A 14,780-nucleotide genomic window follows, 5' to 3' on the forward strand; every position below is an offset into this window, starting at 1 on the left:
ACACTTCAGAAAAATTACACATCTAAGGACAGTTCATACTATTCAGTATATTTTTCTATAAATGCAAAACCAACATGACTAATGGCCAAATGTAATATCTACTTTTGCACTGTGATTATTATAAAAAATATAAAAGATAAGCTTTAGATCACTGCTCCTCTTGATCACTACACCAAAATCGATCCTGAGAAATGTAAACTGTTTACGGCCTTTGAAGCACCTTTTCTTGTTGTGTTAATCTAAGGCCTAGAAGCTATTTTGTTCTTTAACAGCTCCTCACTTCCACAGTCCATCAAATAACTCTTAAGCATACCACTTTCTTATCCAGTCATCTTAAGTGGACCAGTAACAAACCCACACACTCTCCATGGTATGTAATATGAATAGCCTCCTTTCTGAGGAATCTCATAATATTAACCACAACTGTGTGGTCTCCTCTCCACAATTGTTGGTTCTAACAATATTTGTGGAAAATAATAAGCTACATGTCACAGAACTGAGGAAAGGTCATAATGTAATATTCAGTTGCCATTAAAAATGATCACTGTGACTGCACAGATCCAGGGAAACCTATATAAATAAGGATTTTTCAAAATCTCCAATACTATATGCATGCTGACAAATTATCTAATAAAGATGCTTATTATAATTAATTGTGCACTTATACTGTGTGCCAGGTTATCATGCTGAACATTTCAAATACACTATCTTTTTTTTTTTTTGAGACGGAGTCTTGCTCTGTTGCCCAGGCTGGGGTGCAGCGGCACAATCTCGGCTCACTGTAACCTCCGCCTCCTGGGTTCAAGCAATTCTCCTGCCTCAGCCCCCTGAGTAGCTGGGATTATAGGCACATGTCACCATGCCTGGCTAACTTTTGTATTTTTAGTAGAGATGGGGTTTCACCATGTTAGCCAGGCTGGTCTTGAGCTCCTGACCTCAGCCTACCTCAACCTCTCAAAGCTCTGGGATTACATGCGTGAGCCACTGTACCTGGCCCTTCAAATATATTATTTTATTTGAGCTTCAAAACAACCCTATGAAGTAAGTACTATTACCTCAATTTTACAAATAAGAAAACTTATTTTAAAAGCTTAGCAACCTGCCTAAGGTTATGATGCTACCAGACAGTCTAACTGCAGAGCACTTTTATCTTCTGTACTAGATGACACAGGATATGCCTAACAACACTATTTTGAGACGGAGTACCATTTTGAGATTTATGCACAAATGTAAGTGACATCCTTCATCCCCTTAACCTCTCCTTCCTATGTAGAAGGATTTTCATTAGAGATGTGATTCGGTACCCTGGCTGCACAGTTAAACCACCCCAAGAAGCTTTCATGGAAATACTACCCCAAAGTGAATCTAAATTTCTGGATGTGCGTACCAGATATGTATATTTTTTAGAAGCTCCTAGATGATTCTAATGCACACTGAAGGTTAAGAACTAATTAACTACTGGCTGCTCTGAACATCCTCACTCACCCCTCCTCACAAGAGAGAAGCTGGGAGTAAAAACTAGGTATGCCTGCCCTCAGCTAAGAGACATCTGGGCTCTCCTTTCTCTTGATCTGCTTTTGTTTGCCTCCAGAGAGGGGATACTTTCCCATCTGCTACTATGAGGGACATCTGAAGTTACTTAGTTGTCAATTTCTAGCTGTGGGTAATAATGAATCAGGAATAAAGACAGGAAGGAGCAGGCTGGCACTCTTAGTTCTATCTGTCTTACTCCTCTATCCACCTCTTAGAGGGGTAACCAGACAGGAAAAAGAAAGAATGCCATTTATTAGCATCTACCCACACTATAAGAGAAAAAAGGTATTCTGCTAGTTTTAAGAAGCTTGGAAATGACATTTGCATTAGGTACACTGTAACCCTAGGCACTTCACAAGACAGAAGGTTCATTCACAAAAAGTACTTAGAACCGATGTATTGAGGGTCCAACTAAGAATATCATAATTTTGACCTAGTTTCTTTTGTATAATATCTTGGCATTATAAGCATTCATTACAAACATTTAAAGTAATTTATTACATAGGTCTGAAGCTGGAGACCCACTCTGCAGTGGCAGTTAATATACCACCGGATATCCTTCTCAAAGATAAATTCTTAGTTACATTCAAAAGTTTAGATCAACTAAGTTGAAAATGTATTCTGATGTTCACAAAATGGATAACTGCTACTAACTAATGACCAGGAGCTACTATTTACTGTGTACCTAATCATATGAGAAACAATTCCCATCAATATAACACCCAAGCACTTGGAGTGGCTAACTTGATCCTCCCTCTTTATATAGTCAAAGGTACATACAAAATTTAAGCTGGCAACTCAGATTACCTACTCTCTCCTCCTTATTTTATATATTAAGAGAGTGCAGTCCTGAAAATACAACTGAAGTTTTCCAAAGTTCCACAATATTGAAAGCTGAGAAGGAAGCAGCCACGTGAGGGTAATTTTGACATTTCTTAAGATCATTCTGTCTTGTGAATAAATAGTATTAGTCTCAGTGATACTTGAGTCTGTCTGGAATAATGTCACATCCATAGGCCACAGAGTCTGTTATAGAAAATGCTTCATTCATGTTAACCCTTAATGTAAAATCACTTTACTTTGTTAAATATTCCACTCAAGAGACTGGCATATTATAAGAGAATATTTCAAAATGATAATTGTATGATCTGCCAAACAAGGGAGAATAAAAACATTTTTCAGATCTATAAGGTGTCAAAATTTTATTTACTGGAAGAGAATACTGAAGACAGTGACTGTGGAGGTTCTTTTTTGGGGCGGGGGGGGACGGAGTTTCACTCTTGTTACCCAGGCTGGAGTGCAATGGCGCTATCTCGTCTCACCGCAACCTCTGTCTCCTGGGTTCAGGCAATTCTCCTGCCTCAGTCTCCTGAGTAGCCGGGATTACAGGCACGTGCCACCACGCCCAGCTAATTTTTTGTATTTTTAGTAGTGACAGGGTTTCACCATGTTGACTAGGATGGTCTCGATTTCTTGACCTCGTGATCCACCTTCCTCGGCCTCCCAAAGTGCTGGGATTACAGGCTTGAGCCACCGCGCCCAGCCCATGACTGTGGATGTTCTAAGATTTAATATTGTGTGTATGTGTGTGTATAGAGGAGGGGTCTCACTGTGTTGCCCAGGCTAGTCTCAAACTCCTGGCCTCAAGTGATCCTCCTGTGCTGGAAGCCATCACGTCCAGTGCAGTGGTGTGATCATAGCTCACTGCACCCTCAAACTCCGATACTCAAGGGATGGGTCTATCTCAGGTTTCCAAGTAGCTGGTGGCAGGTGCGTGCCACTATGCCTGGCAAATTTGATATTCTGTAAGTTAAGAGACCATGGTTCTGGGACTGATCTTGCCCTCAGAGTCCTAAAAGAATCTGCTTCCACATTCCATCTGATATTCTTTATATATTATCCTCTTATTTCTTTAGTGTCCAGGTGCAAATCTCAACTAAAACACACAACTCATACACACTCAAGCTGTAATTATTATGGGCCCAGACTGTCTTATTCTTTGCTGTATATCTAGCATCAAGAACAGTATCTGGCATATAATCAATACTCAATTCTTTTCTGAATGGACCAACAAGTGAAATTCTACTTCTAATTTATAGAAATAACCTAAACAGTGCTACATAAACTCAAAGTATTTCATATACCCTATTCTTTTTATCACTATATCATCAATCTCTTTTATCCCGGGAAAGAACTACTATTTAAAAGCCTCACCTATAGCCCAAAACATTTTGTATTTCCAGGGTCAGAGTGATAAATACACATCTGAAATTCAGGAAACAGGCTAAAGCAAAAGATCACAATTTGGGGAAATTTAAGAAACAATAACACATAGTGGTACTTCTGGAGACTGCCAAGACAGAAAATATGCAGAAAGAAATAAGCAAATGAAAGTAAAAGGTAGAGAAGAAAAGTCTCTAATTTGAAATAGTATGTTTCATATAGTCGCATGGCCTAATCTACAATTTATTTGTTTTCTTATAACAGGCTCAAAAAGTACTCATTAGAAGCAATCCAGCACTTCAGTAACACAACCCAAATAAACTCTAAAAATATACTGTAGAAACAGGAATAAAATAAAATTATTAAATAATTTATAAGAAATCTTTTTCTCATTAAGAAAAAGATGTTACCACTGGTTTAGACTGTTCCTAAGTTAAATAACACTTACGAGAACAACATAATTTACATGAGTAAGTTTTCCACCTTTTATTTTATAGAGGTCAGATTATCTGTTCTGTGATACCAGATTTTTTTTTTGAGGCAGAGCTTCACTCTTATTGCCCAGGATGCAGTGCAATGGCGTGATCTCGGCTCACTGCAACTTCTGTCTCCAAGGTTAAGCAATTCTCCTGCCTCAGCCTCCTGAGTAGCTGGGATTACAGACATGAGCCACCACACCTGGCTAATTTTGTATTTTTAGTAGAGATGGGTTTCTCCTATTGGTCAGGCTAGTCTTGAACTCTCGCCCTCAGGTGATCTGCCCACCTGGGCCTCCCAAAGTGCTGGGATTACAGGCATGAGCCACCACACCCAGCCACAGATTTATTTTTTAAAACTAAGACCAGATTTCGTTTTTTCTTGCTAACAAGTACAGATCAAATCTTCTATGTGCCAACCAAATCTTTTTTCCTAAATATTTTTCTAAATGACAGCAATACTGAGAAAAAGAGAAAAAAAATACTATGAGCAAGGCTGGGTACAGTGGTTCACACCTGTAATCCCAACACTCTGGGAGGCTAAGGCAGGGAGACTGCTTGAGCCCAGGAGTTCAAGACCAGCCTGGGCAACATGGCAAGACCTCATCTCTAGAAAAATGAAAAAAACTTAGCCGGGTATGGTGGCCCACACCTATAGTTCCAGCCACTCAGGAGGCTGAGGCAGGAGAATCTCTTGAACCCAGGAGTTTGAGGTTACAGTGAGCTGTAACAGCACCACTGCACTCTAGCCTGGGTAACAGAGTGACACGCCATCTAAAAAATAAATAAATAAACTGCCACTTTCATAGCTAAAAAAACAGACAAAAAGAAAACAGAAAAGCAAAGCTATGGAGCCTAGAAGTTCCGGTGCCAACTTCAGGTAAAAGGCATCTTAGGAAAGAAAAAAATATTTTACAAAATTAAGCAGGTAAGTTTTCTAGAATTAAAGAAATACGAAATACTACTGAGTGATAAGGCTAAGAGGGCCAAACAGAAAACAGAAAGATTATGACCTAGCAAGTCTGCACCTGGTAGAGGAGGAGCTCAAGTAGATCAAAGAGATTTGACTGGAAAAACTGGAAAGAAGACTTAGAAGATAATATATGTGTCTGGAGAGTTTCATAAAATCACATACATGAGTGGGAAAGAGGAAGAGAGGGTGAGAAGGAGAAGAGGAAAAGAGAAATGAAATAATTTTGTTTATTCTTTTAAACCCCTGAAGAAATACTCTAACTTCAGATAGCAGGGCTCCCAAGAAATGTAAAGTAACAAGATCTGTTCAGTTTCCAGCCACTAAGAAAAATGGGTGAAGAATATGAACAAAGTTCTTAAAGTAGGAAATGCTAAGGGAAAGATGTTCAATACCTAATGCATAAGAGAAAAACTACAATATTCCATTTTTGCCTATCCATCTCACCAAGATAAAACTTGACAATACTTGTGTTGGCCGGGTTGGTGAAATGGGCATTCTTATGCATATACAGTGCCAATGAGAGTTGAATTGGTATAATAACTATGAAGAGCACTTTGGCAATGCTGATCAAAATTACAAGTAACAAAGACTATAGCTCAACAAAACTAATTTTTAGTAACTTAGCCAACGTGCGTATTCCCACTTGTCAATGTGTGAAACGGCTTAGGTAAAATTACTTGCTGCTAAGGCAAATAAAGCGATCAACCTAAATGGCTCTAAGAGGAGAATGATTAAATAAATTATGGCATATCTACACAGTAAAATAATATGCAGCTCTGAAAAACAAATTCTTTATAAATTGATATGAAGTAATCTTCATATTAAATTAAAAGGAGCTGAATAATGCTGCCAGTTGTATTTAAAAAAATAAAATATATGCATAATATGGACAAATTATCTCTGGAAAGCTACACAAGAAACTGCTTGATTGACTGCCTCCAAGAAATCAGATGGAAGCCCAGGGTGGGAGGAAACATTTCACTGTATGTTTTTCATATTTTGCCTCATGTGTAGAATGCCCTATTTTTAAAACTAAAAAACAAGAAGAAAAGAGAAAAAGTCCTAGGCACAGTACCAAAGACTCTTGTGCATTATGTCTATATTTTTGGTGAAGACCATAGTTACTCACAAGGCTATTTCTAAATGATGCTCTTCAGTAAGTGCCATCCATACCTAAAAAGTCCTCCTAGTTCACTGCCACTCTGTTTAAACTTGGTTCCCCTACCACCTTCTTTTCTAGCCTTACCCACCCTTCACTCCAAAGCTAAGAGTAGGAGTCCTGATATCCAAATCATCTAGAAAACACTTTTTAAACTGCAGTTCATTCCTTTCTCAACCCACATATATACACATCCCTGTTAAGAGAACCTGCTCATATTTATGGACCATCACCCCAGAAATGCTACAGTCTTACATGTAATTTTAGAGGTTCTAAAAATCTCCTGAAGTTCAATCATGGATCACAGATAAAAAAAAAAAAATCTCTGCAGTATTAAAGGAAACAAGATACCTGAACAAAACACTGAAATTGTTTAAATGATGTTACAATGAATTCCAATTTATTATAGTGTCTAAATCAGAAGCAGATTAAGAATAATCTAAAAAGTATTTACCAAAGATACACAATTGCATGAACTACCTAGAAAAGATAACACTGTTTTTTGGACCAGAAAAGGGAGTGGAAGAATACAGCAGTTAAATCAGAAGACGTAAGTCAATTGTCAGCTGTCACTTAAAAGCTAAGTTACAACCTCATGGGCCTGTCTGATTCCATTTTACAGCTGATAAAAATACTATCACTTAACTTCACAGGGTTAAAAAGATTACAATGCACTCATGAAAATATTTTCTGACCATCTATCAAATAAAAAATATATACTAGGGATTTGAGAAGCAGTACAAAAGAAAGTATGAAGGTACCAAGGGAAAGATGGACTTTCTTCATATTTTCTTTCACATATTTATGAAATGTCAAACTACATTACCAAGCTCTTCACAGTACAGTGGGAAGATCCAAGTGATCAAGACAGCAGCAGTTTCTTCCTTCACTCAATGTACCACTATAAAATGTTATCTGCCTGTGATTGGAAAAGATGTGCGAGCCTGTACAAAGGGCAAAACATACGCTCTATCTCGGAGAAACAGGAAAGACTTTCCGGGTGGAAAAGGAATAAATTTAAATGAGAAGAGACATTCAAAAACAAAAGAGTTTTCAGGAATGATTGCATGTGTGTGAATATTAGCAGCAGAGGTCCACTGCCTGACTAAACTGGGTTGAGATGAGACTGCAGAAATAAATGAAGACCAGACCATGCCAGGCATGTGAGCCATGTTAAGAAGAATAAACTTAATTTTAACAGTGCAATGGGGAACCATTTAAAAAATTTAAATAGAAAACTGAGATGAATGGATTTGTATTTCCAAAAGATCACTCTAGCTACTGAATGTAGCACAGATTATAGGGGGCACACAGGAGTCATTATTAACAAAAAGTAATTTATTATAACCATTACTCCCAAGATACCGTAATAAAAGTAACTCTTACTACAAAGATTAAAAAATTGTCCCTGCTGGCCGGGCATGGTAGCTCATGCCTGTAATCCTAACGCTTTGGGAGGCCGAGAAGGGTGGATCACGAGGTCAGGAGTTCAAGACCAGCCTGGCCAAAATGGTGAAACCCCATCTCTACTAAAAATACAAAAGTTAGCCAGGCGTGGTTGTGGGCGCCTGTAATCCCAAGTACTTGAGAGGCTGAGGCAGAGACCTGGCTTGAATCCGGGAGGCAGAGGTTGCATTGAGTTGAGATTGCGCCACTGCACTCCAGCCTGGGCGACAGGACGAGACTCTGTCTCAAAAAAAAAAAAAAAAAATCCATGCCTTTGAAGGAAGCAATTCCATGGTCTAGTGAGGGGAAACAAGCATCTACGCAAATAATTTTAGTAATCAGTTAAGATTATTACATTATAGAACTACAGAAAAGGACAAATAATGAACTGCAACTCATTTAGAAAAAAAAAAAAGGTATTCCAAGCAAGGGGAACAGTATGTTCAAGGACACAAAGGGGTGAATATGTATGAGAAGACTAATGTGCCTCATGCACTGTGTGTGTAAAGAAAAACTGCTAGGCAAGAAGTTTAGACATGGAATTACCTTCTCTATCATACACTAAAGGCTTTGTTCTTGGAGCAATGGAGTCTCTGAGATGTTACTAGAGGTTCCTATTAATCACATCTGTGTTTTTAAAAGATAATACTGTAGCATAATGAAGGATTCCATGAAAGGGGAAAAGAATGAGAGCAAGAAGGATAAATGTTGCAAAAGTATAAGAAATGGCAGGGGCCTGAATTAAAAGTGGCAAAGAAGAAACGTTGTACCTTATTTATTTATTTATTTAGAGACAGAGCCTTGCTCTGTCACCCAGGCTGGAGTGCAACTGTGTGATCTCAGCTGACTGCAACCTCTACCTCTTAGGTTCAAGCGATTCTCCCTCCTCGGCTTCCTGAGTAGCTGTGATTACAGGAACCTGCCATCATGCCCAGCTAATTTTTGTAGAGACAGGATTTCACCATGTTGGCCAGGCTGGTCTTGAACTGCTGACCTCAGGTGATCCACCTGCCTCGGCCTCCCAAAGTGCTGGGATTACAGGTGTGAGCCACCACACCCAGGCTGTTGTGCCCTATTTAACATGTATAACAAAATAAATCTCAGGTGGCCCTAGAAATACAATTTTTAAGGAATAGGCAAAAGAACAAACAATGAAAGGACAGTCACAGAAAGAATCTCAAAAGATTCAAAGGAGGGCATGGTGTCAGATTAACAGATGGAAACAGAAATGACAGATAACAGAGTGATGAAGTACACTGTGTGTACATACATGTTCATTGATACACACACACACACACACACACACACACACACACACTTTATACAGTCTGTTGACAGGTCCTAGAAGCAATGTCCCATTATCGATGACTTCATCTAGAATCGATTGGTTTCAAAACAGTTCCCAACACAAGGAACAAGAGCTTCTTGAAGAAATGACCAATTCTAGGGCTAGAGATGGGACAGTACAAGATGAGCCTGGAACAGCATATTGTACCAAAAAAGTAAAATAAAATAATGGAGATATGTCAGAATGACACAAAAGCCAACATGAAAGGGCTTCTACTGGCCAAATGTAGGACAATGAAGAAATCAAGTAAATAATGAAGTTAATGGATCATAATCTACTGGATAAGAATCTACGAGTAAAATAGCATAAATCAATGAACAAATAGGAGAACAAGTGAAGTTCTTGCTTACAAAAGAATGTCCAATAAACAAAGTAGAAGGAATGATGAATTAGAAAATCACCATTTGGCAACCACATGGTAATAAGTAATTTAGGCAAATCACTGGATGCTAAATCTAATGGATAAATTTTATGAAAAATAGGGTATTTACATATTTCCAAAGTTGCTCATATATGACACTTTTTAATTATATTTTTAAATTTTTTATATTTTGATGCTTTTTAATTATAAATGGAAAAATAGTAACTTTACATTGGAAAAGTATGGCAGGCTATACCTTAATAGAGTGATCAAAGCTGACAATGCTAGTAAAGGAACAATTCAGTACAATGTGAAGAACACTACTGTAATTTTCCTGACAAAAAAATGTATACCTGAATCCAAACAAAGAAAACAGAGGGATAAACCCAACAGAGGAATATTCTACAAAAATTCAAAAATACTTTAAAATGTGAACTTTATTAAAAATAAAGGCAGACTGAAGAACTATTTTAGAGTAAAGGACACTAAAGAGATATACAACTCAATGTAATGATTGCTCCCATGTTCTCACCCTTTTTTTTTTTTTTTTTTTTGCTATAAAGGCCATGAAGACCATTATGTGAACTGGCAAAATCTGAATGAGGTCTATTGATTATAGTATTTTATCACTGTAATTTGCTGATTTTGATAAGTACACTAAAGTTACATAGGAAAATATCCCAGGTTTTAGGAATACACACATAATATCCAGAGGCATCATATCTATGACTTAGGTCTTTTGGTGGTTGTTGTGTTTTTTGTTTTGTTTAGTTTTAAGAAACAAAGTCTAACTCTGTCATCCAGGCTGGAATGCAGTGGCACCATCTTGGATCACTGTAGCCTCAATCTCCTGGGCTCAAGCAATCCTCCCACCTTAGTCTCCCAAGTAGCTGGAACAACAGGTGCGTGCCACCATGCCTGGCTGCTAATTTTTTATTTTTTGTAGAGATGGGGTTTTGCTATGTTGCCCAGGCTGGTCTTGAACTCCTGGGCTCAAACAATCTGCCCACCTTTGCTGTAATTTACTTTTTTAAAGTTTAGAAACAGAAAATGATAAAAAAAAATTTTGGTAAAATGTTAACACTAGGGAATCTCAGTGAAAAGTTGAGAGGAATTTTTCACTGAATTTTCTCTAGACTTGTCACTAGAATGTGTGTAACATGTAGAATATGTACAGAATATTGTTCTTGCACTTTTTCATTAAGCCTGAAATTATATCATAATTAAAAGTTTAAAATATTAAGAAAGAAAATGTATGTGTTTTCATATGGTTACTATAAGACTTAAATTATACTACCTATATCTATACTAGAACAGTCTGAAGTTTCTGACTAACTTGGTCACAGTCTTAAGGGAATAACAATATCCCTTAATGATCACTTCTAGCCTGGAAATTCTATACTGTATATACCCTCCCACCTCTCAAGATAGTCTAACATCCAAATCACTTCCTAAACAGAGTCAAGACTTAAAAAAAGAAACTAATTTCATGGGCAGCAATAGAAACATGATGTTTTTAGGGAAACAGAATTAAGAGCTCACCCAAAAGAGTAAAGTGAAAATGACTTCATTCAAAACCAGAATGTTTAGAGCAGCCAGATTCTGCACTTTATCTTTTAGATCAGGTGTTGGCAAACTTTTTCTGTAAAGGACAAGACAGCAAATATTTAGGCTTTATGGGCCATCCAGTGTCTGTCACAACTATTCAACTCTACCACTATAGCACAAAAGCAGCCATAGATGAATAAATGAATAATAATTTATTCATAAATGAATAAATATGGCTGTGTTTCAAAGAAAATTTTATTTACAAAAACAGACAGCAAGGCAGATTTGGCCAACCCTTGATTTGGATGAAAGTATGTGTTTACAAAATGGACCATTAATAAATTTTAGACCATTTTTGCCTTTTACCAAACGAGACATTTATTTAAAAATTTCAATGTTGCTGTATCTAAAACAGTATTCTTTAGGGGCAATTCTAATTTTTTTTAAAGGATAATATTAATCCTTATGGATATAGAATAATCTTACTCTAATAAGAATTCAAAAATCATCACAGAAATCCAGGACACATAATTTCATTTTCAAATGTTACAAAGCAGATTTCACATACAATATTAGTGATGAAGTAAAATTCCAAGCAGTGACTCAAAACTTCTGAGTTTAGGCAACTCTATGTTTTAACTTTTCATAGAGAGTTTTAATACATAGCTTTCTGGGGAAATACTTGATTTGCTGAATTAAAGATAATGTCTTGAGATAAAGATGAAATAAGAGAATAAGAGTAGTAATTAAGAAGAGTTCAACTTATCACATGTAGGTAATTTTGTCCCTAAATCACCTAAATCCAGATGCAAATGGAAATACTCAGACTTCATTCTAAGGAGAGATGCACATCCTATAATCTAATTGTTTATAAGAGGCTCTGGAATCACTAACCATTACAATCTCTTGATATTTAATGGCAACTGAAATTGCCAAGTTCACAGGAACCTTACCTCCTCTTCTTATGATCCAAATGAATGAAGATATTCCAGTCAAGTTACACTTAGTCACCACTGGTAACCAGCTGTTTTGCCCTATAAAGTCTAGGGTATATTTTCAGCATGAGAGGTGATATGCAACAATTTCTTTTGCAATCAGAAATATATGCACATATCCCTGCTGAAAATGTAGCCCAGTAAATTTGCACAAGAAAATAAATACATGCTTATTAGTGGCAATGTGCTAGGTGATGTTTCTGGTTGAGGTCCACTTTAGGAGTCAAAATGTGTAAGCCTTGTGGAGTCAAGGCAGTGGTCCTGTGTATATAGGTATAGAAAAAGTAGCTCACTTAATCCTTTCTGGCCAGAAGTAGGGATTTTCCCGGAACGACATCCATTGTCGGCAATGGACGCACCAAAATAACGCCGGCGCCAGTGAGTTAACCACCTCTGTCCTCTTTTCACCTATTATATTTTTCATGCATCATCCAACTTCCCAACCATCTTCCTGTTTCTTCACAGAATGCACGCTAGGTTCTTGTTTTTCTTCAGCACGAAGTTGGAAATGGAGTTGAGAAAAGGAGACACATGGTCAGCTGGTGATGTTAACAAGCTCCTTGCTGCCCTGAGAAGCTAGATGGAAATGGTTCAAGTTACAAGGGGGATCATCATCAGATCTGGGAGGACAAAGAGTAATTCATGAATTCATGAAGCTTCATTCCCTTCCCTCCCACCCTCTTTCATTTACTGATGATTCCCATAGTCTGCCATCACAGCAAAACCAAGATTAAGGAATCTGAAGCAATCCCCTTCTGTTCTTCACTCCATCCAGTGTGTAGAAAAGCCAAGGGGAACACATGTCCAGCAATGTTATGGTGGCCCCCAGTTGATCAGGAAAACTTGAAATGGTCATAACCACAAAACCACAATCTTAGACCAATGCTTTTTAGTATGATACTGGAATTAAAGATCAGCAACTAACACAATGTTTGACAATAGGTGCCTAATAAAGGTTGGCTGAATAAGACATTTTTTTTTCAGCCAATGTCTACTCAAACGTATAGGTGGAAGTCAGACAGAAGTAGTTAACTCTTTCAATGCCGGGACAGTATGATATATAGTAATCACATCAAGTCAATGTGTTTCTCTAAAACATGTTCAAATTATGGATTACGGATTTCAGACTTCTGGTTAAATGCTATCTATGTTTTTGTTTGGTTTTATTAAGAACCACTATCACCACAGTTTGGAAATCAGAGCCATAGTAAATGTTAATTAGAATAATGAATGAATGAAGCACCCCAGCACCAATGTATAACAAAACATCACAGTTCACAGTCAAGTAAAAACATTTCTCGGTAATACAATTCTAGATGGGTAATGATTCCAGAGCAAACTAAAGTTTGAAGAAGAAAGGAGAGTCTTCCTTAATGGCTCCCTTGACACTAAGAATTAGGAAAAATCCAAAGTATGAAGGATAAGGATATATTTTAAGTACGAATAAAGTTTTAAACCTCAAATCAAGAGGATCATCAAGCTACACAGTATTATAAAATTGCTTTGATGTTTCAGATAGGAGTGGGAAGATAAAAAGAAGGGGAAGAAACAATTTGGTAGGACTCAAATGTGTGTCCAGGGTGTGAGTTTAAATTACCACAGTTACATCTAATCGGGTTAAGTATATCCTAGAGAGTAATTCATACCATTACAATTACAGAAACCAAGTATTATCCAGAGAAACAAGAATATTTACTTTTTCCAGATTTTAAGACAGCTTTACAATGATTACATCTTAGCAGTTTTTAAAAATAATGTCAACCAGAGACTTCTCTGGCAAAAGTAAACTACTGGGTCTACAACCCTACTAGAAGTATTCTCCTTCTATTAAACTACAGCTGTAAAGGCCTTTTCTGTGTCCCTTTGTGTACTTGTGTTCATCTCCACCTTCTTAACTGAGCTTCTTAACAGGTCCTAGTTGCAGCCTCCAAACTCAAGAGGGACTTCTTTTAGGGACTCCTGTGCTGACACAAAGCAGGCCTTAAATAAAAATCCATCAAGTGACTATCCCAGCACTTCTTTCAATTAACTGCAATTCTGATTCCTAAAGTTCACATACTGACTTCATAAGCAGATTTACTATGAACCCTTCCTTTTATATTTAGAAAAAGGCCTGATTTCTTAAGACATAATAAGGCTGAGTTTATACTGAACTGTAAGTGATGAAAGTAACGTGAGTAAGAGCTCAAATGGGTAAACAAGAGCTGAAACCACGACATACTTAAAGAAGGGTCCTAACACAGTAAATGAGAAAGCACAGTACACAACCGCCAACTACTCATTTTGCTCAGTATTAAAGGCTAATTTCATTGGGTCAAATCATTAGGATTTCCTAATGAAATCCTAAATTTCCTTAGGATCTAATGGGGTGAACTTTGTCATCATAATTAGGGGCAGGGAGGACTCAGGTGTTCATCTTGCTGCACATAAGTCAGGATTGCTGATTTATTTGGTTGCTTCATCTCTGGCAGAAGAAAGGAGGAATAGAAAAAAAGAACCTAGTCAGTAACCTGTTCCCACAGGGTCCTCAAGACATGGATCCCAAGTCCATCACTTACAAATGAAATGTACCACACCTCCCCTAGGTTTATCCTGTTATTCACCCTTGTGTTTATCCAAGACTCAGCCTGGGTTTTCTGCAAAGCAAACCCTGCACATCTTGCTACATTCTTCAACAAGAGATTATGTATGTAATAGGCATGAAAGTTCCAGATTTTT

The 14,780-nt window shown here is 37.4% G+C and overlaps 1 protein-coding gene across 9 annotated transcripts in view; it reads right to left on the reverse strand.

Moving 5' to 3' along the window:
- SETD2 (SET domain containing 2, histone lysine methyltransferase) overlaps positions 1–14,780 on the reverse strand; it is a 144,553-nt gene that overhangs the window by 46,968 nt on the left and 82,805 nt on the right. For 2 of the 9 annotated variants that reach the window (XR_013527270.1, XR_013527269.1), the window contains one exon: positions 12,422–12,638. The exons of 5 other annotated variants lie outside the window; for them this stretch is intronic. Coding sequence is in view for 1 of the 4 variants with exons in the window: in XM_054245564.2 (XP_054101539.1) it covers positions 14,521–14,526 (6 nt within the window). In the remaining 3 variants the exon portion in view is untranslated. Of the gene's footprint in view, positions 1–12,421; positions 12,639–13,735; positions 14,527–14,780 lie in introns of those variants that run through there. 2 more of the 9 variants (XR_008476716.2, XM_054245564.2) reach the window with 2 other exon arrangements.

The sequence above is a fragment of the Callithrix jacchus genome, chromosome 15 (genome assembly GCF_049354715.1).
Source record: "Callithrix jacchus isolate 240 chromosome 15, calJac240_pri, whole genome shotgun sequence".
NCBI classification, from domain to species: domain Eukaryota; kingdom Metazoa; phylum Chordata; class Mammalia; order Primates; family Cebidae; genus Callithrix; species Callithrix jacchus.